Source organism: Strix aluco, chromosome 1 (genome assembly GCF_031877795.1).
Source record: "Strix aluco isolate bStrAlu1 chromosome 1, bStrAlu1.hap1, whole genome shotgun sequence".
NCBI lineage: Eukaryota > Metazoa > Chordata > Aves > Strigiformes > Strigidae > Strix > Strix aluco.
In genome coordinates this window covers 12,490,936-12,515,432 of record NC_133931.1, presented here as the reverse complement: position 1 = coordinate 12,515,432, position 24,497 = coordinate 12,490,936, and the positions used below count along the sequence as shown (strand labels likewise).

Sequence of the window (24,497 nt, the reverse complement as noted above, 5' to 3'; positions counted from 1 at the left end):
CATCACTCCTGAACACGAGAGAATAGTCTGTAGGAAGCTAATAGAGGTGATGCACAGAATGCAGCAACAGCTACCCATTTCACAAGGACAAGGGAAAGAAAACAAGCTACATTTTTAGGCTTTTGTTGTTTTTTTTTTTTAAACGTGGATATTGAGCATGAGACCCATTTTCAAAGCAGAAAAAAGTTGCCCCAATGTCTTCCAGTATTATGAACCCTGAGCTTTTGACAAGTTGCTTCCATACTTTTGATTAGGTAACTTCTATAGAAAAAGATAAAAAATGGTAAAACATGACAGGAGCCTACAATGCTACTCCAAGTACTCAGATTTTACTTGGGGCACCCAAGTACATGAAAAGACAATGCTGCCAACACAGGCTGTGAATCATTTGAGCATATGTCTGAACAGCGCAGACTAGAGCGAGTATCCCTGCATCCAAGTCATTCAAAGCTACTGTAAAGGAGAAACTATAATATTCACTTAAATTAACTTTTTTTGGGAAAAAAAATTGTTTATACCATAACACCAGTATTCAGTCAACCAGGCCACTGACTTCCAAAATAATTTCATTAATTTAAGGTCTTAAACTATAAGAACTTTCAAGTTTTAGCAGTTATTGAAGAGCTGTTTCTTCCCTCTGCCCAACAAAACTACCTAAGCTCTGCAAACACCAGTTGTACTCATCATGCAAGCAGGAGAAGTACAGCACAAATATTACAGAAATAAAGATTTTTTTTTTTTCCCTAGAAAAAGCCTAGGAATTCACAGATTCAAACTTCAGGCCGGAGAAGGAACATCCCTGTTAAACAGAGGGGAGCCCTGCAAGAGTCAGTCTTCCAAAGCCACAGGCATCACTGGTGCCTGACAGCCAGAAAACATCAGACCAAAATTTTCAGTTTATATTCAGGAGCTGGACGGGACTGATGGGAGTGCAGATGGGACCCATTTTCCCCAAGACAAGCTTCCTCTGTGCTGGTCCACATATGGTCTCCTTCCATCCTCACGGGTTAAGTAGAGCTTTTACAGACGCATGGAAAAAGAGCTCTGTCTATATATACTAGTACTGCCCTTTCAGCAGCTTTTCTCAAAGACAGCAAATCTGTACAACACTGGGCAAAATCAGAGCCACTCTGAACCAAAGAGATTAACTGAGGCAACTGTTTCCAGAAGCTCTAGATGCCCTGAGGATGGCCAGGCAACCTAAGCCAGCACCATCACATTCCTGATGAAGCTTTCCTAACCTCCTCTTGCTCCATCCTGCTGGATGCCAGGGTGAGAATGAAAACCCAGAATCACAAACTCAAGCACAGGAGGTCACTGAGAAGAGTGCTGCCCTCCACGGCTTTCTGCTCCAAGGGGAAGCTATCGCATCAACCAGCTATCACATTGACCATGTGACATTGCCACTGAAACCATCCCCACTGAAGTACCATCTATTCTTCTGATACAAGGATTTCATGATAAAAAAAAACTGTAACAGCATAAACAAACTTCCAGGAAACACTCTATTTACCTCTGAGGAAGACATCTTTTCATAGTTTGCCCTGATTACGATAACCAATTAGTTTAGATAATTCCCAAGTGAAGTATTTTGGGTACCAACAGAGAATACAGAAGACTATTTGGTTTGTCACAAAATACTACAAAGCTCTAGAACATCAGTCTTGTGGATGTAACTACAATTGACTTTTGAGTTTCATAGCACATGGCAGTCTATGTAATTACACTCTATTCAGTGTAGATCGAAAGCTATTTTAAAAAGCTAAAACCCAGTGTGTAACTGATTTTAGAAACTTACTACCAGAAGGAGGAATTGAGGGCAAGCATTTGGTAGGAGAGGGAAAAAAATCAACCCGCACTTGTACATCTATGAATAATGGGAGTTTCAAGTCGCATTAACTAAAAAAGACATAAACCTCCTCCTTCAGAACTTAAGTCAGGGTCTATCTTGGTTGGGATGGTTTTAAAAGGAGAGGCTGAAGGACATTACTTTGGAGTCAGAGGAAAGATAAATTAGTGCAAGGTAGAGGGAAAACAGCTAGGGATCAAATATAAGTGAAAATTACTTTATCATTGACATAACTTGTTTCAGTAGCATGGGATTCCTGCTAAAGAGCCATTTTATGAAGCAGGGCACCTAAGGTGCTTCAACACCACTAGGGCAGTCAAATGTTAAAAGAGAGGTCACTAAGGACAGCATGGTGGCACCATGCTCTGGAGACCAGACTGCTCTTGTCCAGCCATAAGAAACCCTTGCGTAGGTAACAGTCTTCCTGTCGCATCCCTAAGAACTTTCTTTTATAAAAGAGAGTCTTGCCAAACTCATCTGGAAGTGTGCCTGACACACAGCTTCTCGCATCACTGAGATAAAAATTAATCTGGGAAAAAAAGATCTGGGATCACATGTACTAATGAGACAGGGATAGGAAAAGTCTGACAGAAGAAGTTCAGATGAGTAGTACAGGTCAGCCCTGCTCACGCACCAGAGAGGGGAAGCTCCAATCCTGACACTCTCTCTGACTGAACCAAGACATATCTTTAGCCTAGAGAGGGCATCTAGTCCCACCCCTGCTCAAAGGAGGGTCAAATCAGACCAGGATGCCCAGGACCTTGTCACACAGTACCTGCAGGACCACACTCAAGGAAAAATCTGTTCCCTGTGGAGCACCAAAACAAGCCTTTAAGCACAAAGACAACTTCACAGACAACTGAAATACGCTCTGCCACTGCGAGGTACAGAGCACTGCCCGCTATGGGAAAGAGGGCTGGATCAACTTAGCTCTACTTGCAGAGGCCAAGGCTTAGTTTAAAGCTGGGACATTGGGAGGAAAAAAAGAATTAAAGCAGGAAGAATTAAATAACCTCTGTGTCATGAAAGCCAATAACCTTTTTACAGAACCACTTCCAATACCACCTCTTTAAAGCACAACATACTTCAAAACTCTGCAAGATATGAAGGCACCTGGGGAATACATCTCACAGAGCGCCAAAAAAATTCTTTAAAGCAATTTTTTAAAATTCTAGATAGCAAAATGTTTTTCAGAAAAGGGTATTTATTCATAGGAAGCTGTTCTGACTATTTGAATTGTCAAGGCTCTGCAAAAAACAAGAAAAAAATCTTCAGAGTACAGCAAAGGAAACATACACTTCGCTTGTTTTACTGGAGGGAAAATAAAAATCCAAATTACAAAACAAGAACTGAATTCAGTCAGAATCCAACAGTTCATACTTCAAATATCTGGGAAAAAAAACCTGAAGTACTCCAGTACTGCATTTCATGTTAGCTGTTCACCAGCTCATCCTGTGCCATAGTGCTCAGTAAGACACCAGAATTCATCTTATCGCAAAAGGAGTAAAATGAAATGGCAGCGTAGGAATAGTGCTATTTTGCAACTGACATTCGTTACCATAAATGAAGTTATAAATCAAGGTTCAAGTGCAATACAGGTCACACACCCTGAATTAGCAAAGTCTGGGGAGCAGAAAAAGAAATGTAACTGCCTCTTAAACTGTTCTAGATCTTTTTTTAATTTACAGTATCACTTTTTTGCTAACTGAACATTTACTTTTTTTTTAAAAAAATAGATAAAACCCAGGGGGGAATATAAAGCTGTCAACATAAATAATACCATTATCCACAACTTGGCCCAAATCCAGCAAGTTAAATTCACTCTGGCAATTGTAGCCAATTTAAACCAAGACAGTACTTGCAATTTAGTTTTAAGATTATTATCCTTACCCCCAATTGACTAATGGATAATGGAGGTGCATTTATTCAGACAGTTGGCACAAAAGCCCAACCAAAAACCAGACAGTTGTCATCACCAGTTTTTGAGTTACCAATTTTTAAAGAACTAGTACACAAAAGAACTTGCAAGCCTAAAGGCACGTGTTATGTTTTATTAAAATTGCTGCTAACACTGCCATAAAATTTTATAGCTAAATCTATTACTGTCACCCAGGGGCAAGAGACATGTAACAGTGTTAACAGGTACTATGGCCAGGGCTAGCCTAGGAAGATACATGCTACAGCTGAGTAGTGTTAAATCCAAGACAAAAATATGAGCAGTGTTTTATACATTTTTAAACAGTGAGCAAATTGTTAAAATTAATGATTTCACAATGAATATCAAGAAGGGAAGGAACAGCAATATGGAAAATATTAACAATCTACATCCATTACAACCTCATTGTAGGCTCTGAAGGTTAGCGTCTCATCTGGAAGTTAGGGAGGGTTTTGTCTCAAATGCATCAAATGGTTTCCTCCAAAAAGCCTGTCCAGGTCATTTCAACAAATCATTCAGATACACACCATGGATGCAGCAAAGGCTTCACTTGCACAGAACAAGAAATCAAAGCAACTGCTGCATCTATCAAAAAGAGGTACAAATTTCTGGATTGGAGCCTAGAAATGAGGTGTGTGTTATTGCTTTGTTCAGTATCTAGAGGTGGATCCTTAAGAGTGAATTCTGACTATGATGTATGAGTTCATTCATGGAATAAGCTCATAAGGCCCATCTCCATAGCCCTTCGTTTCTCCTGTTTTTCTCTATGTTTTAACAAAACCTGCAAAAATCTCAGTACATACAGCAAAACACAAAGTTGAAAAACCATATCCATTGATCTTCAGTTGGGTTCCCATAATATTTCAAATGAGAAAAAACAATCCATGAGTTGACAGCAAAGAAAAAATCTGCATCATTTGTTATAACTCACAAATGGTTTCCTGTTACTACAGCAATTAAGGCATGAAAGGATGCTGACTCGTGCAGTGCTAAATATAAACTTGGCTGCTAGCCCGTTCAGTCACATGCACATGAGAAAGCTGAGCGAAGCACTAGTAAGAGATGAATAGACAGAGGACATGATAGGATAATTTCTCGACTACCCCTGAAAAGATAACTATGTCCAACCAAATATTCTGCATAAATACAAATAGGACATTAAAGATTTTTTTTTTTATACTCTCTGTAACACTGTAGAAAATTACACAGTGGTCATGTTTCATTTCCCTCCTGACAAGCCTTGAAGTAGCAGAAGAGATTATCATCTTTATTTGAAACTGTTGTTGTATCTACTTGACCAAGTGTTGAACAAGCTTTGCAGGAGTCCTGTTTGCTCTCTGGCATCAGTCAACCAATTCCCTTCAGAACAAAACCCAGGAGTGATTTCAGGCATAGTACCTTCCTGGGATCCCCTCTGAGCAGGTGGGCAGCCTGGACATATGGGCCCCAGGACAAACCCAGGGCTAAGTGCCACATACAATGGATGCATCCACCTGCTCCAAAGGAAAAAACCTCTGTGACTCTGCACCACCTCATCTAGTGGTCAGTAGTTTCTCCCTAGAACAGACACATTTAGCAACAGAAATGTACATTATTTCTCACCAGATGCAGGATAGCCTAGGTTTAAATATCATATAACTTAATTTCAGCTTTATCTGCAGTGCTTACTGGATGTTCATCATCAAATATTGTGAGTATACAATACACTCATCCTACTATCCCTTCCAAAAATGTGATACACCATTCATATCATTTTAAAAGATGTTTAACAAAACAGAGACCTAAGGTGAAAACCATGACCAGAAACCTAGGGAGAGCATAAAATGCAAACAAGTATCCAGAGACTCAAATCACTGTCTTCATCACTAAGAGGATTTTTTCTCCTGATCTAATCCAATTCTCTATCAGTGCCTTATAAACTCAAAGGTCAACCTTTCATTTCAACTCAAGCAGGTTCACACGAAAATAGGATTTGCAGTCATTTGCTTAACAAGGTCTCAAACCACAGCTGAAAAACATTAAAAATAAGATGCTTGCCTCAAGATTTAAGGGGGTTAATCTGCTAAAATGATGACAATGCAGAAAGGACTTCCAGTTTGTAATAGAGATGTAGGGTAATGATAGAAATACAGAGTTTGAGCTGTCTCCTTAAGAGAGAAATGGAAAACATCAAAAAAAAACCCAGCTGAAGTGTTTGTATAACAATGCTATAGTAACATTGATAGGAGACTGAACAGGAACAGTAATGTGGTATTCTGCTCTGAGCATTCCGGAAGTGAATGGTTATACATTATTTAACAAAAAAAAAAAAAAACACTAAGAAGGTAATTGTGTGCTGTCAAGAAATAAACCGGCTGTAGCAATTCCCTGACTGGAGTGAGCCATCCACAGAGTCAAAATTCTCTGCCTCAAAAAACCAAAGTAATACCCATCATCCCAAATGAAGGTTGGCTCTTCTTTCCCTCCTCACCCTCTCCATTTCAACACTTGGGGACTCCAATGAGTTCCTGGGAGCTAGAGGAGGGTCACCTCCCAATGACACAGCAAACTTCCATCTTCAGATGAATGAATCTTCCCCTGGGATTATTAAGGCCCTCTCCACTAGCTATGGAAAAAGACCAGATAAGTACTGCAGACTAGCATCAGAGTGGAATTAATCTCATCCAAATATACTCACCTAACTGTTTCAGTAAAATGAGGTGTTGGCACTTCTCTGTCAGCACTGATATTTCTTGGGCCCCTCTGGTTTGAGGTATCTATCAATTATTTCACCAGTTTGCAGCTGAACAGAGCAGCAGCTCAGCAACAGTTTTGACCTGGCTACAAGTAAGACCACAGTATCTACGCATTATCAGGGTGTGAGATTAGGTTTTTGGTTGTCCTCCATAGCAGGTTCAAGTAAGACGATAAGCAAAGCAATTCCGTGGGACACCACAAAAGATTTGTTAACAAGACTTATCAGAGCTCTGTGCACAACCAAAGAGATCTGATCTAGTAGAGGACTTTCATCACCTTTAAATAGAGCAGTGTTAGGCATCACTGATGCCTACATACAAGCGCTCATGAAATAACCAGGGAGTTATATATACAATTATAATATCCTTTATTTAATGATGTTCCCCCCAGGCCCTGTTTTAAAAAAGAAATCTGAGGAGGTGGTGAGAGATGAGTTTGTTTATTCCCACTCCTCCTCTTCCTTATGCCCTTCCTCCACCTGCCCAAACCCACACTTGTTTCCCCAGGAAGAAGGCAAAGGAAGGTGGCAAGGTAATTTATGAAGAACAGGGAGCAGCGTTGGCTTTCGAGCCCAGGCACATGATCCTGTGCTTGCAGCCAGCAGCACATCCCCTTGGAGGACGAAGCTGACTGATGACAGCCTGTGCAGCACCCGGGGGAACCATGATGCTTCCTCCTCCGCTGCCCTAGCACAAAACTGAGTGTATTAATAACATGGGGGACTTAACGCCTCATAGCAGATGTAGTGGACCAGGTCCACTCTACACTCACTGGCTTTTTTCAACACACTTGCTCTTTATACTGTCATTCCCAGGCACAGGATGTGAGATTTTGCCTTTCAAGACCCTTGGGTTCTGCAAAATGAGAAAAAGCAACCTTGGCTAACATCAAGAGAGATGCTTACTGTAGGAGCAAATCCAAGGCCAGCAACGCCAGTGCTTCCCACAGACCTGGTACCAGCAGCAGCAGCACCTGTACTCAGTCGAACAGCAACAACTCTTCCAACAGCCAACACCACATGCAGTCAATTACAGCAGTGCAATAACACCAGGAGGGCAACTGGTAAATTTGATGTTTGGTGGGATTATTTTTTTTTCCCCTTTAAGAGAGCTCTACTATATCTTTACACAAAGCTGAAGACAAACTGCTATTAAATAATATACCACTAAGTACCAGCCTTTTCTTAAGCAGAAAGTTTCATTCCCTGCTTGAGGACAATCTTGAAGCAAGTAAGAGTGCAGAAATAAGCTTCTCTGAAATAATTTTAAATGCATGTAAAGTTTATTGCTTTTCATCTGTCTCAGAATTAAGACAGCTAACCAGAATGAGAGAGAGAGGAGAGAGAAACTGAATGGTGTTCAAACATTTTGTTACAGACTCACATGGGGAAATAAAGACAAAAGCATGAGGTCCCCTGAAGTCCTTAAGAAACTTTTCATACCTGTCAGCCAAAGGAACACTGTAACAAACCACTGACAATTTAAGTCCCAGCCAGAAGTTATACTCAGATAATTTGTATCTCTAACAGTAACAATGAAGCTATTCTTAACTCTTAACCTACCACAGTAGATAAATCACTTGGGTACCTTTCTTCTTCCCTTCCCCATGTAACTTAGCAAAGCCTCTGGCTGCATTGGTGAAACTAATCAGACTTCAACATCTGACTCTCTGCACAGTCAAAGCCAAGCTGCAATGTCAGATATCTTTGGCAAACGGCTGAAGGAACGAATGTTATATGATATAAAGTAAAAACAGGTAAAATACACTTTACATGGAACTTGACCTCAAAATGTTTTCTTTTAGCTTTTATAAGAATATGGAATATCTACTGGGTTGTCATGCAGCTGCATTATTTATTAATTTATTCTGAATGTGAATTTTAAGTTCTACTAAAAAAAATTCACTCTGTTCACGAAAATGATCTGGAATTACCAAGATTGTTGATTTTGTAAAGTCATATACGTAAGGAGAAGCAGAGGACAATAAAGACTGCTGTGCTCTACTCTTCCTATAAGTGAACAGTTCTAAATTAACTTCTAACTCCTTTAACCAATTGCCTTTAATCTGCAAAACAAAAAAAGGAAAATTCTTCTCCCAGTCAGTGTTTCTGCAGCCTTTGGTAAGCATAAACCCTCTCTCAGGAGGATTAATTACCTCAGTTGTACATGCATCTCTGCAGCTCCCAACTGCAGAGCTAACGCAAGCTTCGGCCCACATCACACCACTGCAAGTCACAGCTGTGCACACACTCCCTCTAAAGCCACTTCGGGACCTCTGCTCTATGAAGTACTACACATCTGGTCTGTTTATTTAATCCCAATGTTGCTTAATCTTCCTGAGAAACTACCCAATGACAGTTTATGAAAGATGAGGTTCCACCACTTAGCAGAGTCTGTGTTTCAACTTTGCATGTTTTCCCTTTTCCACTGCTGGTTTTCACCTGTTCTTTTGTCATAATTTCACTACGAGCACACAGCAAACTCCAGTGAGTGTTAAAATTACACCCCCCACCTCCAGTTTTGCTAATCAGCTTGAGAACTAGTAAATTATGAACACAAACCCACAGCTGAATCCAAGGTCTTCTACACCCATAAGCCTGTTTTGGTTTTTTTACATGGGAGAAAATATGGAATCTAATCTATTTAAAGCTCCTCCCCTTGGCAGTGGAAAGCACGCTGTGGCACTAGTGTACTGCCTGCATCAGTGACATACCTGTAATGCCAGTATTTACTGGAGACCTTAATGAAATTTGTGTTACTACAATTGTTGTCATACTGTGCGTTGGGGGATCACCTCAGTGTGCCTCCAGCGTCCTTCCCTCACCCATTCTCATCCACTTCTCCAAAATTTGAACAATGTTTACACAGCCTCTTCTCCAGCAGCAAGGAAGGGGATGGATTCAGGCTAAGGATGCCTTTTGCAGTGCTGAAGCAAAGAGCTGTGTGATACAGGAGGGCAGCCACTGATCCCAGGAGGAATAATCCTAAATAGAGAGCCAGAGGAAGAGAGAATACTGCTCCCTACCTAGTCATAAGATTAATTCTGAGGTCAAAAATGCTCCCAAATATAATTGCAAGTACTTGACAATACAAAAAAGTAACCTGGGAGATCGAAATATTGCTCACTAGTGCAAGTCAGCATATGTGCTGTTAGTGACACAGCAGGATCCCAGAACAGACTCCCGCCTGAGGCACACAAAACCTCATCACGCTTCCCATGAGAAAATAGGAAAGACAGAACCTTAGGTCAAATACAAAACTGCACCTTGAAGTGATCTAAGTCATGCTGCTGCTGCAAGGGGTGATTCGATACTTTTCTTCCCTTCCTAAATTCCCTCCTGGTCATGTATTTGGGACTCTTCCTTTATTCTAGCGCTTGTGTTCAGCCAGGCCCAGAGAAGAACAGCAGTGCTGGCATGAAAAGCAGAAGTAGGATTTTTACACCCAGAGGTGTTCGGGCCAGGAAGAACAGGACACTCCCTTCACAACAGCATGGGTGAAGCCAACAGTGAATCCACACCCATACAGACAAGTCACATCTATTACACATCAGCTTGTCCACAGCTCATCTGTGCATGCTCTTATCCCACAGTGGGGAAGCCATTTGAATGTTTTTCCTCCACAGCTGAGAAAGAATAGTTAAAATGAGGTGGGTTTTTTTAGCCAAGGTTTTAACACAAGGTCAGACATAAGACACAGTAAAATTCAGCCCATATTAGTGTCCAACTGTAAAAACTGAAATAAGCACGGAAACAAGGCTGATACAATAGGTTCCTAGCATCCAACCCAGAGAAGTAAACCAACAGTGAAAACATTACAAATCCAAAGGCTTTTTTTTCCTTCTGATAAACCAGATGCAATAAATGAGTAAACAACAAGTCACATATATTTCCCACCAGAACCAGTTATCTTTGACATACGCCATTTGTGCTGTATCAGAACCACAAAAGCACCTTTGTTATGTTCCTTCTGTTCAGGGAGAGCAACACAGACACAAAAAGTCTGTCTGACATTTTCAAGAGGAAAAGGTCAGCAGGCTGATTATTCATAACAGGACAGCCACTTTTTCAGCTACCTATTTAGTTTGGTTTATTTACTTTATCCCATCAAATGATATAAATAGGTAACAGGAAAACTGGGGGGGGGGGGGGGGGGGGGGGGGGGCAGGAATTTCAAGTTGCTCTCCCATTTTCTCTCTAGCAAAAATTTTTATTAGGCAAGATGGCATTGGATCCAGCTGGCAATTCTTACATCTCTGCATCTTGAACAAAACAGATCATTTCACATTTATAACATCCCATCTTCACTTGTGCTTTGTAAAAATCAGCCTGTTGTCAGGACCTAATGAAGCAAAGAAACAGCTGGATTGAAAAGCTATTTGCAATCTGAAAATACAAACTGATGGTATTCAAAAGAGCAGCTGGCTAAAGAAATTGGTTTGTTCCCTGCACATTTCTCTCCAGTCTTCCATGAAACCCAATAAAGCCAATAAAACATAATTCCTACCCATTCAGATTGCTATGAAAAATGGGATAATATCCTAATGGGAGGCCAATGATTCACAGTGTAAGATGAACTGTGGCCAGCAGGTTGAGGGAGGTGATTCTCCTCTACTCTGCTCTCCTGAAACCCCACCTGCAGTGCTGTTTTCAGCTCTGGGGCTCCCAACAGAAGGAGGACATGGACCTGCTCAAGTGGGTCCAGAGGAGGGCCCAGAAGATGATCAGGGGGCTGAAGAACCTCCCTTACAAGGACAGGCTGAGAGAGTTGGGGGTGTTCAGCCTGGAGAAGAGGTTCCAGGGAGACCTTGTAACAGCCTTCCAGTACTTAAAGGGGGCTACAGGAAAGCTGGGGAGGGTCTCTTTATCAGGGAGTGTAGGGACAGGACAAAGGGTAATCATTTTAAACTGAAAGAGGGCAGATTCAGATTAGAAAGAAATTCTTTACTGTGAGGGTGGTGAGACACTGGCACAGGTTGCCCAAAGGGGTTGTGAATGGCCCCTCCCTGGCAGTGTTCAAGGCCAGGTTGGACGGGGCTTTGAGCAACCTGGTCTAATGGAAGGTGTCCCTGCCCATGGCAGGGGGTTGGAACTAGATGATTTTTAAGGTCCCTTCCAACCCAAACCATTGTGTGATTCTATGAGTTAAAGCAAACTGGCCAGCAGTAAGAGATGGATCACTGCCTAGAGTCAAAAGCTATCAAAAGCAAGTAATTGAAAGCCATGAACAAAAAAAAGTTATTTTAACAGTACAGTAACCAGAAATTGATGAAGTCTAAAATGCAGCAGGTACCTGTTAGTTGCATTTGGACCTGAAGAAAATACCAGAGCTTTTTGACAATACAACTTTACATACATCAACACATCCCAAAGCAGAGACCCCTGTCCATGGCATGGACAAGAATCACATACCATGTCTCCTCCTAACCCTGCCTGAAGACTTCCCAGAAAGTTTTGAAAGAAGTGCTGGTGTTCAGCCGACAGGTCCCAGACTATCTCTGAGAAGTGAGCTTTGTGAACCAAAGCCTGGGCCACTGCTGAGACCCATGCCTCTGGCTTCTCTCAGTTCAAGTTGGCCTCACTGTAGAAGTCTTTTTCTCTCAAACTTTTCAATTCTTTTTGAAATGAAAAAGATTTTTCAAGGCTTCATCCTTGCTCCAGGTCATGCGGGAGCCTTTCACCAGGATCACTGCTAAAGAGTAAGGCAAGTTTTAATTCTGTAAATGCCTATTCTCCTATCTGACATCCTAAAAGCTATGAAGTAAATGTAGCAAGCATGTTGAAGAAAGGTTTTATCCCTGGGTACAAGCAGTAGGAGAAAATAAAACAAGCCACCTGCTCCTTATGTCTGCTTTAAGGCAACAGGAGAGTTGATACAGAATATGCCCCATCTCCAAACACATAATATTGCAGTCTTAAATATGTTCCTATTTGCTCTTTTTATTATCTAGAGAGGAACATGTAAGTTAAAAAAAATGGCCTGCTGGAATTTGCCAAAAGCTAAAGCATCTCAGTTTGTCAAAATTAAATTTGACAAACCTCAAAGAATATCCAAAACGCGATGAACATGAGCTCATCACATACAAATGGAAACTAGCAAATGATGCAGCAAAAAAGATATCACAAGTATCAGAATGTACTATGGCTGCTACAGTGGATATTTTATTAATAATTAACATTAAAATATCTAAGAATCCAAAGTAAATGAACACTGGAAAAAACAGCTATGATTTTATATCCTGTAGTTTTGAATGAATTATGTACTCTTCTGGGTTAAAAATGGTGTTTTGCAGGCTCTGCCTTAAAACGCTCCCCACGTCCCTGTGTTTCAGAGGAAGCAAGGGGTTTGTTTCAAGCATGGTTTAGTCACATCCCCAAAATTCCAAGGGGCTTTTTCAGTGTAAAGGAAATTCTCACACGCAGCAACACAACAGAAACAAGAACATGTGCTTTCAGATTTTTGAAATAACACTGTGCTAATTTAAGGAGAAAGAAAGGAGGAGGACACAAGACAACTCATACACTCAAGTCCAGCTTCCCCCAGATAAGCCACTTTTTGGAAAGAAAATAAACAATACTAGAGAGATCCAAGACAGCTTCCTTAAGTACTCTGTGTATCTGCATGATACACTTATCTCATTTTTCCATTTACTACTTTCTTTTTAGGAAAGATTTTCTCCTGGAGACATCAGCTGCTTCTATAGTTCCATATTTGGATTGATTAAATAATAAGGCTGACTAAAGCTAAGTTTTCAGTTGAATGAGTAAGCTTCAAATAATTTCTTTCTTAGAGAAACTGGTAGACTTCATTGTCTTTTAATTTTGATTACACACTGAAATGGTATCTGTGTTCACAGAATAAACAAGATCCATTGCATTCATGCCTATTATAGGGAGATTTAAGTGTTTCAAATGTATCACTCTGAAAGGTTTAAGTTGCATTGTAAGTAAAAGTTGCATTTCAAGTGATCTTTCCTGAAAAAGACTTAAATCAAAAGCACCCCCTCATATAGCTAAAGGGAAAATCTGACTCCTCATAACTATAAAATGTATTATTTTACATAAGACAGATACAGTTGAAGAACAATGGCTCAAGGTTTAGATTTTTTTAAAATTTGTGATTTAAAAGGTGTTCATGCACGACAACTATTTTGGACACATCACATGCTTAAACACATGCAAAAGATGGAAAACAAATTTTAATTAGAGCAATCTTCTATTCTACCTTTCTAAAACTTTAATTGCACGGAAGGGCAAAGGCAGCTAACTAAAGATTTTTTTTTTTAATGGTAATATTACTTCTGCATTATGTTTTGACCATGTAATTTAACGCACAGCATTTTCCTAGGAAAAGGCATAAGGTAGAAGACACAACTTCAAGTAAGTGAACTTGTTTCAGAGTCTGAAATCTCTGGTCAAATATTATCTAGAAACTATGGTATAGCTCGGGACTTTCCACAAGACCTGGACTTGAAACACTTCTTCAGTCACATTAAGTCCCTGAAGTACTATGGGGATCACTGAAACTCTTGAGACTGAGGGCTTTATATTAATATAAATAAACAAAAACAGTGTACATTTATTTCTTGTAGCAATACATGCCAACTGCATCAAAACAAGCAAGCAGAAAGTCTGTCAAACTAGCAGCCTGGCCTTATGCAAAGCCACGTCATAGCAAACACACTTTTTTGCTTGGGTTTTGGGGTTTTTTTTACTGTACCAAAAGTACTGGTCGTCTCTGGTGATACTACCTCCTTCGCTGGCTTCTCAAGTGGTACCAGTGGTTTGGGATATCTGGATGCTACAAAGAGTTTTCAAAAGCAAGAGAGCAATAAGTCATTATTCCAGTTGATACTGGAGTATCCGCCAGCAAGGAAAGAGCCTTTATAAGCCCTAAGATGATTGAACTTCTCTAGCTCTTACACCGATTCTACCTGAATGTTTGCAGGCTCTCCTCTGCAAAAACATACAGCAAAGTTTCTGCTTTTAAGCAGAGAACTCAGATTAGAACCCCCTTTAAATTACACAAACAAGTAAAACTTCAGAATATAGAAGAAAACCAAACCACAATAGCAAAACCAACATGAATTTCAGAAAACAGTACCTTGCTGAATGTGGTTGAAAGGCAGACAGTTACGGTGACATTTGACATTTTCAGAGAACAGTTTCAGGATAGTTTTACCATGCGTGACCAAGCACTAACTTTCTTGTTTACGACATTAAATCTCAGCCCCTTCTAATACTTAGTAATATACACATGGCCCTGTCCCAAAGTACTATCTATATTAGCACAAACAGAATAAGCCTCACAAATGGAGTTTAAAGCAGAAAAAGAGAATTACCAAATCTATTCAAAGTTAAAACTTTATGAAAATTTTTCTATATAGTTAACATTTCCATAAAATACTATGTGTGTATTGAGATGACAACACAATGAAAAATTCAAATTCCCCAGGCTACCTAAATTTGCAGTTTTATTGTTACTTAAAAAAGGAAGTCTGAATAAATCATATGCATCCAGTTGAAATAAAGCTTAAACATGAAGGAGCACTGCAATAAAGACATGCAATGTCTGACTGACTAATGAAACACAGTAAGTGCTAGAACAAACAATGGAAATAGAGATCTTCTACTGCCCAAGAGTGGACTTTTTTGTTCATTTTTTGGAGTTTTGTATGTAACTACTGTGAGCAGAGTGAGAAACCAGCTGCCCCCAGCCAGGCTCCATCCCAGCTCCCTGAAGAGGTGAGAAGGCAGAGCCCTGCTCTTCAGCATCAAGGCCTGGGAAAGCCGCAGCAGGTTTATGCAGCAAGTATTCCAGATATAGAAGCACATGACAGCTAAAGGGCTGAATACAGCTTATGATTTCTCCCTCTCTTCACTAAGGCTTAGGAAAATAGTGTCAGAGCAACTAGAAAAAGATATAACTCACATGCCTCACTTCCCCCCCCCCCACCCCGCCCCATGGCAGAATAGCATCAATTTCAAATAAATGGCTAGGATTTATTACTGGCATAAACTGACATTTAGGGTGAGAAGTCTTTTATAATAGTTTACTTCAGCCTGTTTAATAAAATACTTTGCATTACACAGATGACCACTATCTGAATATAGAACAGTTCCATCTGTAGATGTTAAAGAAATCAATCAGTAGAGTCTGTGTAGCACTCCTCCTTCTGCACTCTTGCCTTCATGAGAGGACTCCACGATTTGGGGAAGAGGGAGGATTTTTTAAAAAGTTTCAGAAGCAAAAAGAGAAGTAGCACAAAGAGAAGTAGCACATGTTTCCATCTGAAATACAATACTCCTTTCACCACTGAGTATTTTTGACTCAGCAGTGACATTAGCAGTAGTCCTGGTGTATGCTGTGATAGTTTAAGAACACAAAGGGACTGCATGCAGGCAGGCAGGCAAGAGTATACCAGCTGGACAGGGCACTTCAAACTTGTGAATTAGATGCTTGCCAGCAGCCTGCCAGAAGACCTTTTCCTAGAATAGCAACCAAACATTGGAGTTAAATACAATTTCTTGACCTAGGTCACAGCAAGGGAGAGGTAGATGATCCTTCTCCACACACAGCTCAGAGTTAACCTGCATACGTTGGGCCTGTAGAGGAGAGGGGGATAGAGAGCGTCCCCCACCAGGTGCCATCGTACCCGCCAAAGCACACCAGCAAGACTGTTCCCTCTTCTCCCAGCTCAGCAGGCTGGGCAGTCCTCGCAAGAAACCTCACACTTGCACTGTGAAATCACTCTTCAAACAAGACAAGTGCTTCCAGAAGGATCAAATTATGCTTTGTTGTGTTAATACAGATTAAGTTCTAACAAAAAGAAGTACTAAAATCTGAGTGGTTCTAAACCACCGTGGCAGATGAACCGGTTTGTTCATATTAGCAAGAAGCCTCTGACTCATGCAGCAAAGGGAATCTTTTTCATAGATCACATTTGGAGCATCTAAAAACCTCAGTAAAACCCATTTGTTTTTGATAACATTTGCAGTCTTCTGAATTAAATTTTCTTTTTAAAGCTGTGGAAGTAGAGGCACCTAGGCTCCCTAAGCTATTCCAGTCACATTCCCTAAGCTATTCCAGTAAACAGGAGAGTTCATAAATTTAACACCAGATCATAAACCGGAGATGCTTCTTCTGACACCAAAGTAAGACTTCACCCAACAATGGCTAAAAGCTTGCCCCAGCTGTCAGCCCTATTGAACACATACAAGTGGTGCCCTTTACCCACACACTTTTTTTTTTTAAACAAAGAGAAGATGCAGTAACTTGAAATTATAAACATTTTTCTATCTGAATGCACCGGTTTGGTCAGATTATTTATTAAACTATGTATGGTATGACATACCAGTGCCTTCAAACAGAGTCTAGCTAGAGACTGCATTTTCCAAGACCTGCAAATTAAACCAACAAAACTAGCTGTCAAAACTGCATTGCTACTGGATTTTTGCGTGTTTTCCAGTTAATACACAACCTCAACAGGCAGAGAAACAAGCAATTACACTCCAGAAGGCCTTTTATTTAGTGATCGCACCACAAAAGCCTTCCATTTAAGATATAAAATGCAAGTTAGTGCTTCAAGGAATTGTGTTCAATGTACATACATTATATATTTAAAAAAATATGTATTATATACAAAGATATATATTGCACATATATTTTATGTATATGTACACAAAGATGGGAAAACAGCAATTGTTTTCCCACCTTCACAAAAAAAGATGGGAAAACAATGGATTCTGTCACTATCAAGACCTGAGATTTCTTAGAGACCCTAGAGAGCCATCATGTTAATATTATTAATGGAAAATGGTTACATCTGGGCTCAAGAATATTTTAACCCAGCACAGATAAGAACAACAGTACCCTTAGAAGAAATAGATTCAGCAGACATGCTAAGTTTAGTATTTCTTATCTAAGCAAGTAAAACCCTTAAGTATTTTTCCACCTTGTTATCATGCTTGCTGCACTGCTCTGAAGTGCTTTCATGAATCATTTCTTATCATACATTGGAAACTAAAGGTAGAAAACCTGAATATTAGCTCCTTAAAGAAGTTACATCTCTTTTCTAATACCTCTCTTCTATAACGGAAAATTGCTACAGAATATCAGATGCATGAAATCATTCTCCATGTTGCCAATAAGATTTTTACACTTTCACCTAGCCCATGCAAGAAAGGAGCAACAGGAAGAAGGATTTGACTATCTGTTGCCAACAAAACTAAGCCTTGATTATGGGGCACCACTTCCACAAACAGGAAAGCAGAACTATTACATTTCAAATGAATTGGCCTACTTGCTACTTCAGTGGTGCTGTAACTATGAGAAAGAAAAATACAAAATATTTGTATTCAAGTCCACACACATCATCTGCATCTGGTGTGGCTGACATGCTTACAAGAAACACAAGTGGAAACTTAAAAACCTTGTTTCAGACCTCTTACTGGGAAAATGTGAGACCTTATTCACGTTTCCAAGATTGGAAAGGGGGGGGAAAAAAATACTTTAATGAAGAAGAAAAACTAAATCCAGATGAGAAGGTCCTGCAGCTGTCTTCAAAAAGAGCAACTTAGTGATGTTTTGACTAAATTTTGAGATAATAATATACAGATCATAGTCTAAATCAGGACAGTTCTCAAAATATCTTCGAGAACAATCCATCAAGATCCAGTTTCATCGCCTTCCCCCCAGCTTCCCCTGTGCAAAACCCATCTATTACTTTCAACTCAGGCTCCCAGCTTCACAGCCATCCTTTATCACAAACTCACAGATAGAGCTGTCTTCTGACTGATGCACGAAAACAAACAGAAGAATCTCTGTGTTTATTAATAAGCTCAACTGTTTAAACCGACTGCCAGCACTCAGCATCTGGAAGCTCTAAGAGTCCAGACATAAATATCCAAGTAAGACAGGTGACAAGGTGATGGCAGAAACACATTCACAAACCTCTCCCCACCTACAGCTTCTGTAACTACAGCGCAAACAGAGGTGTTAAGTTTCAAAAACGCTTCAGAGACTCACCTAACTTACAGGTCAACAGCTACGACTCACCTACCTGAGGACCGTCCTTCAGCGTAGCAGCCGCAGCAAAGGATGGGTTTCCCTGTAGCCTCTGCCATTAGCGGAGGCCACAGATAGTGTGTCCTGTCATATTTCGCGCTAGGGCAATTAGTTGATGGAACTGCATCCTTCTGGTGGTAGGCCTGGGAATGGGCTGAGGAACAGGCCCCATTTGGTTCTTGATGTGCCCAGGTCTCCCCATATTGCTGACAGCTTCCCCTAGCTGATATGGGGTCTGTTAGGGCACAGAAGAGGTAGTGAAGGAAGAAGGTCAAAACTTAACCCAATAAGGACTGCGTTAAGAAGGGTATGGACTAAGACCTCCCTTTCCATATAGAAGTATGAAAAGATCACAGGCACAAAACAAGCTTAAGCACAGTGGCAAAACTGCATAGGCATTTCATGATTGAAGAGAGACTGATTTTCCAGACTCAAACAGGACACGGAATTTACTCAGCAGGTAGACAAGCAAATTTGACAGCTGCATTTGGATCACTTTCATTGGAAATCAACACAAGAGTAAAACTAGTGACCTCATCTAAAGAATCAGCTACTGGGAGCTACAGCATGCTGCCACCAAATGAGAAGATTGAGAAGAAACGCAACATCTCCAAACCCACTTTGTCTTGATTAAGCTTATCAGTTGTAAAAATCAAAAGTGAAACTAGTAGATTGGAAAAAATACTTGGAAAGCAGGGCACAAGCACCTCTCACCCCCCCCATCTGCTACTCACAATCACAACCCGTGTACCTAGTTAGATCACTCCTACACAGTCACCACTTCAACAGCAGGAAAGAGCAAACATACAAAATATTATCTAACTATAATAAAGCATGTGAAGTACAGAATATTGACATCTAGCCTAGAAATCATATCATTTTCTTTCCAGTGCAGCTGTTCTATTCACTTTGTCTTCTGGCACTCCTTGGTGTTGAGAGTGATGATACATATCCAACACCCCTCAAGAGCCTGGCTCTACATTCACTGCCTTTCTTCACGTAAAATCTGAATTCTGTTGCTATTAACCCCCTACAGAAAATAGCTATGGGCAATCCACCCCACCCAGGGACTTCTGGCATTACCGTTTCCTTTCTCAGCCCTGAGCAGCTGGCACACACGCACACCAGAGAGGATCCAGTGCTATGGTGCAGGCACCTAATAGAAGCAGAGCACCTATTTTATCAGTGTTGGATGGTTTCTGTGCCACATTTCCTCTCTTGTTCACATGATTTTAGTTCTCTAGAATATCAGGGAACGTACTCAAGGTATGCACTGTGATTTTACGTTGGTTTTTTTTTTTCCTCTAATTCTTATTTAACAGACTTACTAGAAGCCCTTCTTGATTATGATTTTTCTTTCTTCACAACACATGTAGAAATATAATTTCTTAAGAGTTAAAAGCTGACAGGCATTATCATGCTGCAGCAAAAAAAAAAAAATGAATGGAACTGGCTAAAGGAAAAGGTTATTTTCAAAAAAGTCTTGTCAAGCTACTAGATGGGCAGATGAAGAATCTGACCCCAAGGACCAAGGTCTGAGGGCATTACAACACTTTGTGGAGCCCTCACCTGTGAGGCTATTAAGCCCAGAACTGAGGTTTTGTTGAAATGATCTCTCCGGTGAGATTAATGCTCAGAGTTTCAGGCACAAGTGAGTTGCAATTTCCACTAGTGAGATAAATTTGCAGTTTACTAATAAGATCCCATGCAGTAAAGTCTCTAAACTCAAACTAATGCTTTTGTTACTGTCTTCTAAATCCTGAATCATCAGAAAGTCACAGTATTTTATAGAAATAGACTTTGATATTATAGCTAACAGCAACTGAGCAACAAGACATTAAATAGGGCCATCTGTTGAATTATCTCTGTATAAACCTTGAGACATTATACTGAAATGCATTTTAAAGTCTCATTTTGATGTCCAGCGCATGATCCTCCAGGTACTCAGAAGCACTGTGAGCAGCCCAGTTTCATCTGAGCAGTAACTGCCGAGATCAAAACTCATACAAAAACCTCATGGCAAGAACCCTTCAGAAGCTTGGAAGGATTTATTTAGGAAAAGTATTAGTTGTTAGTATTCAAAAGTTAGTGTCAACTTACAGCTGAAAGCACACTTCCCACTATGTTGGGCAACAAATACAACCGATGCATGCTCTGCAAAACAGCAGCACTGCTCCTAAAATGAACCGTTTGAGTGAACTGCTCTTGCTCTGACTAGAAACACTAGTGTTTATATTGCAAGTGTGCTATAAACAAAACGGAGGAGGTACCTGAAAAGGTTCAGTCTCTTCCTGAACACAGCACTCTCACAGCTGACCCCTGGACCTTTTCTCTGCCCACAAGATTTCTTACAGACATGTACAGAAGAGCCACAAGGCACAGAAATGTCCTTTCCAAGGGCACGCTACTATCAAAGTCACAAAGAGGCCTAGATCAAATGCACGCTGATCTCTTAAGTACCTGCTATCATCTTCATTGCTACAGGGACTGTAAATTACAGCTAAGCATCAGAACCAGAAATATCGACGTTGTAATTAAGATTTGGTTTTGTCAGGCTTTGATTTAAGGAAAAGTGTCAGGCTGGCAAGAACAGTTGGATCACACAAAAAAAAAAAAAATCACCGTGAACTATTTTAATTGGTATTGCATAGCACTAAATTCAAAGATACATCTATAAACCTCCCCAGCACACACACACCTTCCCGCATAAGAACCAACACTTCCAAGAAGCAATGCCAGCAAGCAGGCAGGTCTCTGTGCGGGGAAGTGTAATTCATGAATGAGCTCCCAGAGTAACAGCAGCCCGGCGTCTCTTAAGAGGTCTGAAATCAATTTACTGCTGCACGAGTGTCAAGAGGGTTTTATGAGCGAGACACTTTCCTACTCCCGCTCCGAAAAATGGCCACCGCGCCTCCCCGAAACTCCTCGGGAGATGACAAACACACCGAGGATTTGGCAAGGGGGGTCGTTTTAAGTTCTGAAGGTGCTGCAGACGCTTCTAGAAACTAAATTTCAGGTTGTGTGTCTCATTTACACCCGACTACGCTAAAAGGCACTGGCGCACGCCTCTGGATGCCTTGTCCTGCTGGAGTTTCCTACTCGCCCGGCCGCCCGAAGGAGTCGCTTGGGCGAGGGCGGGAGGACCCGCCGCAGCCAACGCCGAACTTCGGGGGCTCGGTCCCCGCACCGGCCCGGCCCTCCCCGCCCCCGCCCGCCGCCGCAGGGCCGCCCCCGCCCGCCCTCGGCGCGGGGGGGAGGGAGGCGGCGGGTGCCGGCCCTCAGGCCGCCGGGCCGGGGTCTGAGGGAGCCGCCGCTCACCTTGGGCGATGGCGATGGACTCGAAGCGGTGCAGCTCCCGCAGCAGGCAGCTCCGCTCGGTGGAGTGCAGGCTGTAGATGAAGTCGCGGGCCCCCTGCGCCGTATTCAGCGCCTCCATCGGCTCCTTCTTGGGGTGGGTGCCCAGCGCCCGCCCGGGCGGCGGCGACGACCCCCGCGGGAGGAGTAGCCCCTCGGCGCCGCCGCGCAGGCTGCCCAGGCGGCGGCGGCAGCAGCAGCGCGGCGGGCCACGGAGCGAGCCCAGGCAGGAGGAGGGGGCAGCGGCGGCGGGACCCCCCGGCCGCCCCAGCAGCAGCAGCGCCGCCCGGCCGAGCCACGCCGACATGGGGCAGGGGAAGGGCGCGGCGCTGGGGCCGCCAGAAACGCCCGCCGCGGAGTCCCCGGGCCGCGCTCCACGCGGCTGCTTCCCCGGGCCGGGGAATCCGCACCCAGGCACCGCCCCGCGGCCGCTCCCGCCAGCGGCGGCGGCGCCGCGCCCCGCCCCGCGCTCCGCTCCGCGCCCCTCGGCTCCGCGCCGCGCCGCGCCGCTCGGGCCGCCTCAGCCGCTGGCGCCCATGGCCCCGCGCCGGCGGCAGGGCGGGGCGCGGGGCGGCCGGCGCGGGGCGGCTCCGCGCAGGCGCGGGGCGGTGGCGGGCGCCGGCGCGGCCTCCGGCCCCCCCAGGGCGCCCCCTCCGGGCGCGCGGCCTCAGGCGCCTCAGGACACGGGGGAAGCGGTGTGAGGGCGTAGGTTGGGGGAGCGGTGGGGGTTCAGCACAGCCCCGGCGCCTGGCGAAGCCCCTTCCCAAACTCCGAACTGTTATTCAGAGCCGTTATTAAGGTACCTGTAAGACCTGTACCTGGACTTCTCAGTAACAAAAGGTGTCCCCAGCCCGTGCCAGCCTCCAGCATTGTAGTAGAGCAACGGAAACAAGGTTTTCCTTGTCGTTCCCATTTTCCAGCCCCTTGCCTTGGAGTATTGCAGCGTTACAACCTTCAGTTTTTGGTTTGGTACACTTTAGCATTTGTATTCTTTTTAATTAATTGGCAGGCATTGTCTTTGAGCCAACCAGAATGGTTATTTTTTAAAAAACACACATTTAGGACCCAGTTTACATCTTGAAGGAACAGAGGGTTTTTTAAAAACAGATTTGAAGTGTTTTGCCACAGTCTGAACGCTTCCCTAGTACATATGCCATCCTAGGGGTTAATCCATGTTCTGTTTTTTTCAAAACGCTGTATTCAGAAAGTATTAGATTTTGTAGTTAGACTGCAAAGAACCTAAATAACCACAACCACAAGGGACTCACTTATATGTCTAGCTCATTTAATACTAAGGTAAGCGACTTCTGGAAGCACTCAAGATTTATTGCCGTATGTCTAGCTCTTTTAATGCCAAAGGCGGCAGACTTCTGGAGTGGGGATGTCCATCCAGGTGGTTTCTTCAGCAGGGGGGTCTGCTGCGTTCTTGAAGGGAGGCAAGCAGAAACTTTTAACTTCTCCCTGCTGCCTTCTCTGCCTTCTCTTTATGTGAAAAAGCAGCAGTTTCTCTCCAGTTCTACAGCTGCAGAGTTAATGCATGGTATAAAGACAAAGATCTCATGATAAACAAAGCTGTTTTACTCAGGGTATGCCTCAACATTATGGATATTTACATGTAGTATGTATACTGCAGAGAGGGAGAAGCAAGTGAGCGTGGAAATACAGAAAGTAAGTAATAAAGGCCTGGATATATGATGTTATAATTTTCACCCTGCTAGAGACGAAGTGGAGATAAATGGGTGTTGGCAACTATTTCCAGTTAATGTGTTTTTGCCATGCAGCTAATAGATCCTGACTCTGAGATGAGATTTTTTACAGTTCCGTAAGTCTTTCTACCAGCGCTTACTCCTGATCCAGAGCCACTAAGCCTTTGGAGATGTCAGACCTGTACTTATCTTCCCAGGTGTTTTATTGAAAATGCTACTCCTCAGGGGCAACATGGCAGTCAGGAATAGTTTTCACTTTCAGAGAACTGTAACAACAGAGTGCATAAAAGCATTCTGAGACCTTGTTAAAATTGTCTTAATCAGATAGCTTTTTCAATAAAAATGGATGCTTCCATACAGAAATGCAAGACATGCAATGGGATTGCTCAACACCTGAAAAAATGCCATCTGAAAAATAAGGAAAAAACAAGCTTTCCAGATGCCAAACCTTTACTAATTCAATTTTACATATTTCTGATTGTTTATATTATATGTTATATATTACATTTGATATTATATTCACACAGCTTGATTGCACCAGACTACAAATACAGAGCAAAGAAGGAACCCTGGTACCTGACAAGAAAGGAGACTTCCTGTCTTTCCCACCAACGCAGCCCACGCCAGCTACGCTGTACACCTATTGTAAATGGTGATTGCATTTGGATTATTCTTGGGGTGTTTTGACAGTACTCAAAACATTGCAGATGTTTTCAGACACTGAAGGAGAAAGTTTCTTTTTCTGGAGGGGCTGGCAGTCTATTGTGCCAGTCTCTCAAGGATTTCCTTATAGATGGGACCCTGTGCCATTGTGGATCTCTGATGAAATTAATATGAAATCAAAGATAATT

At 42.2% G+C, this 24,497-nt stretch overlaps 1 protein-coding gene across 4 annotated transcripts in view; it reads right to left on the bottom strand.

The window, feature by feature from the left end:
• The window catches only part of TMEM65 (transmembrane protein 65), a 34,954-nt gene extending 12,515 nt beyond the window's left edge, over positions 1-22,439 (bottom strand). Inside the window, exons 1-3 of one of the 4 annotated variants that reach the window (XM_074845055.1) lie at positions 21,905-22,439; positions 18,582-18,821; positions 14,240-14,320 (exon numbers count right to left, since the gene is read on the bottom strand). In XM_074845055.1, coding sequence (XP_074701156.1) covers positions 14,240-14,320; positions 18,582-18,821; positions 21,905-22,247 — 664 coding nt within the window. In that variant the 5' untranslated portion in view covers positions 22,248-22,439. The remainder of the gene's footprint in view (positions 1-14,239; positions 14,321-18,581; positions 18,822-21,904) is intronic. The other 3 variants (XM_074845147.1, XM_074845240.1, XM_074845318.1) reach the window with 3 other exon arrangements.
• Positions 22,440-24,497: the final 2,058 nt, after the last annotated feature.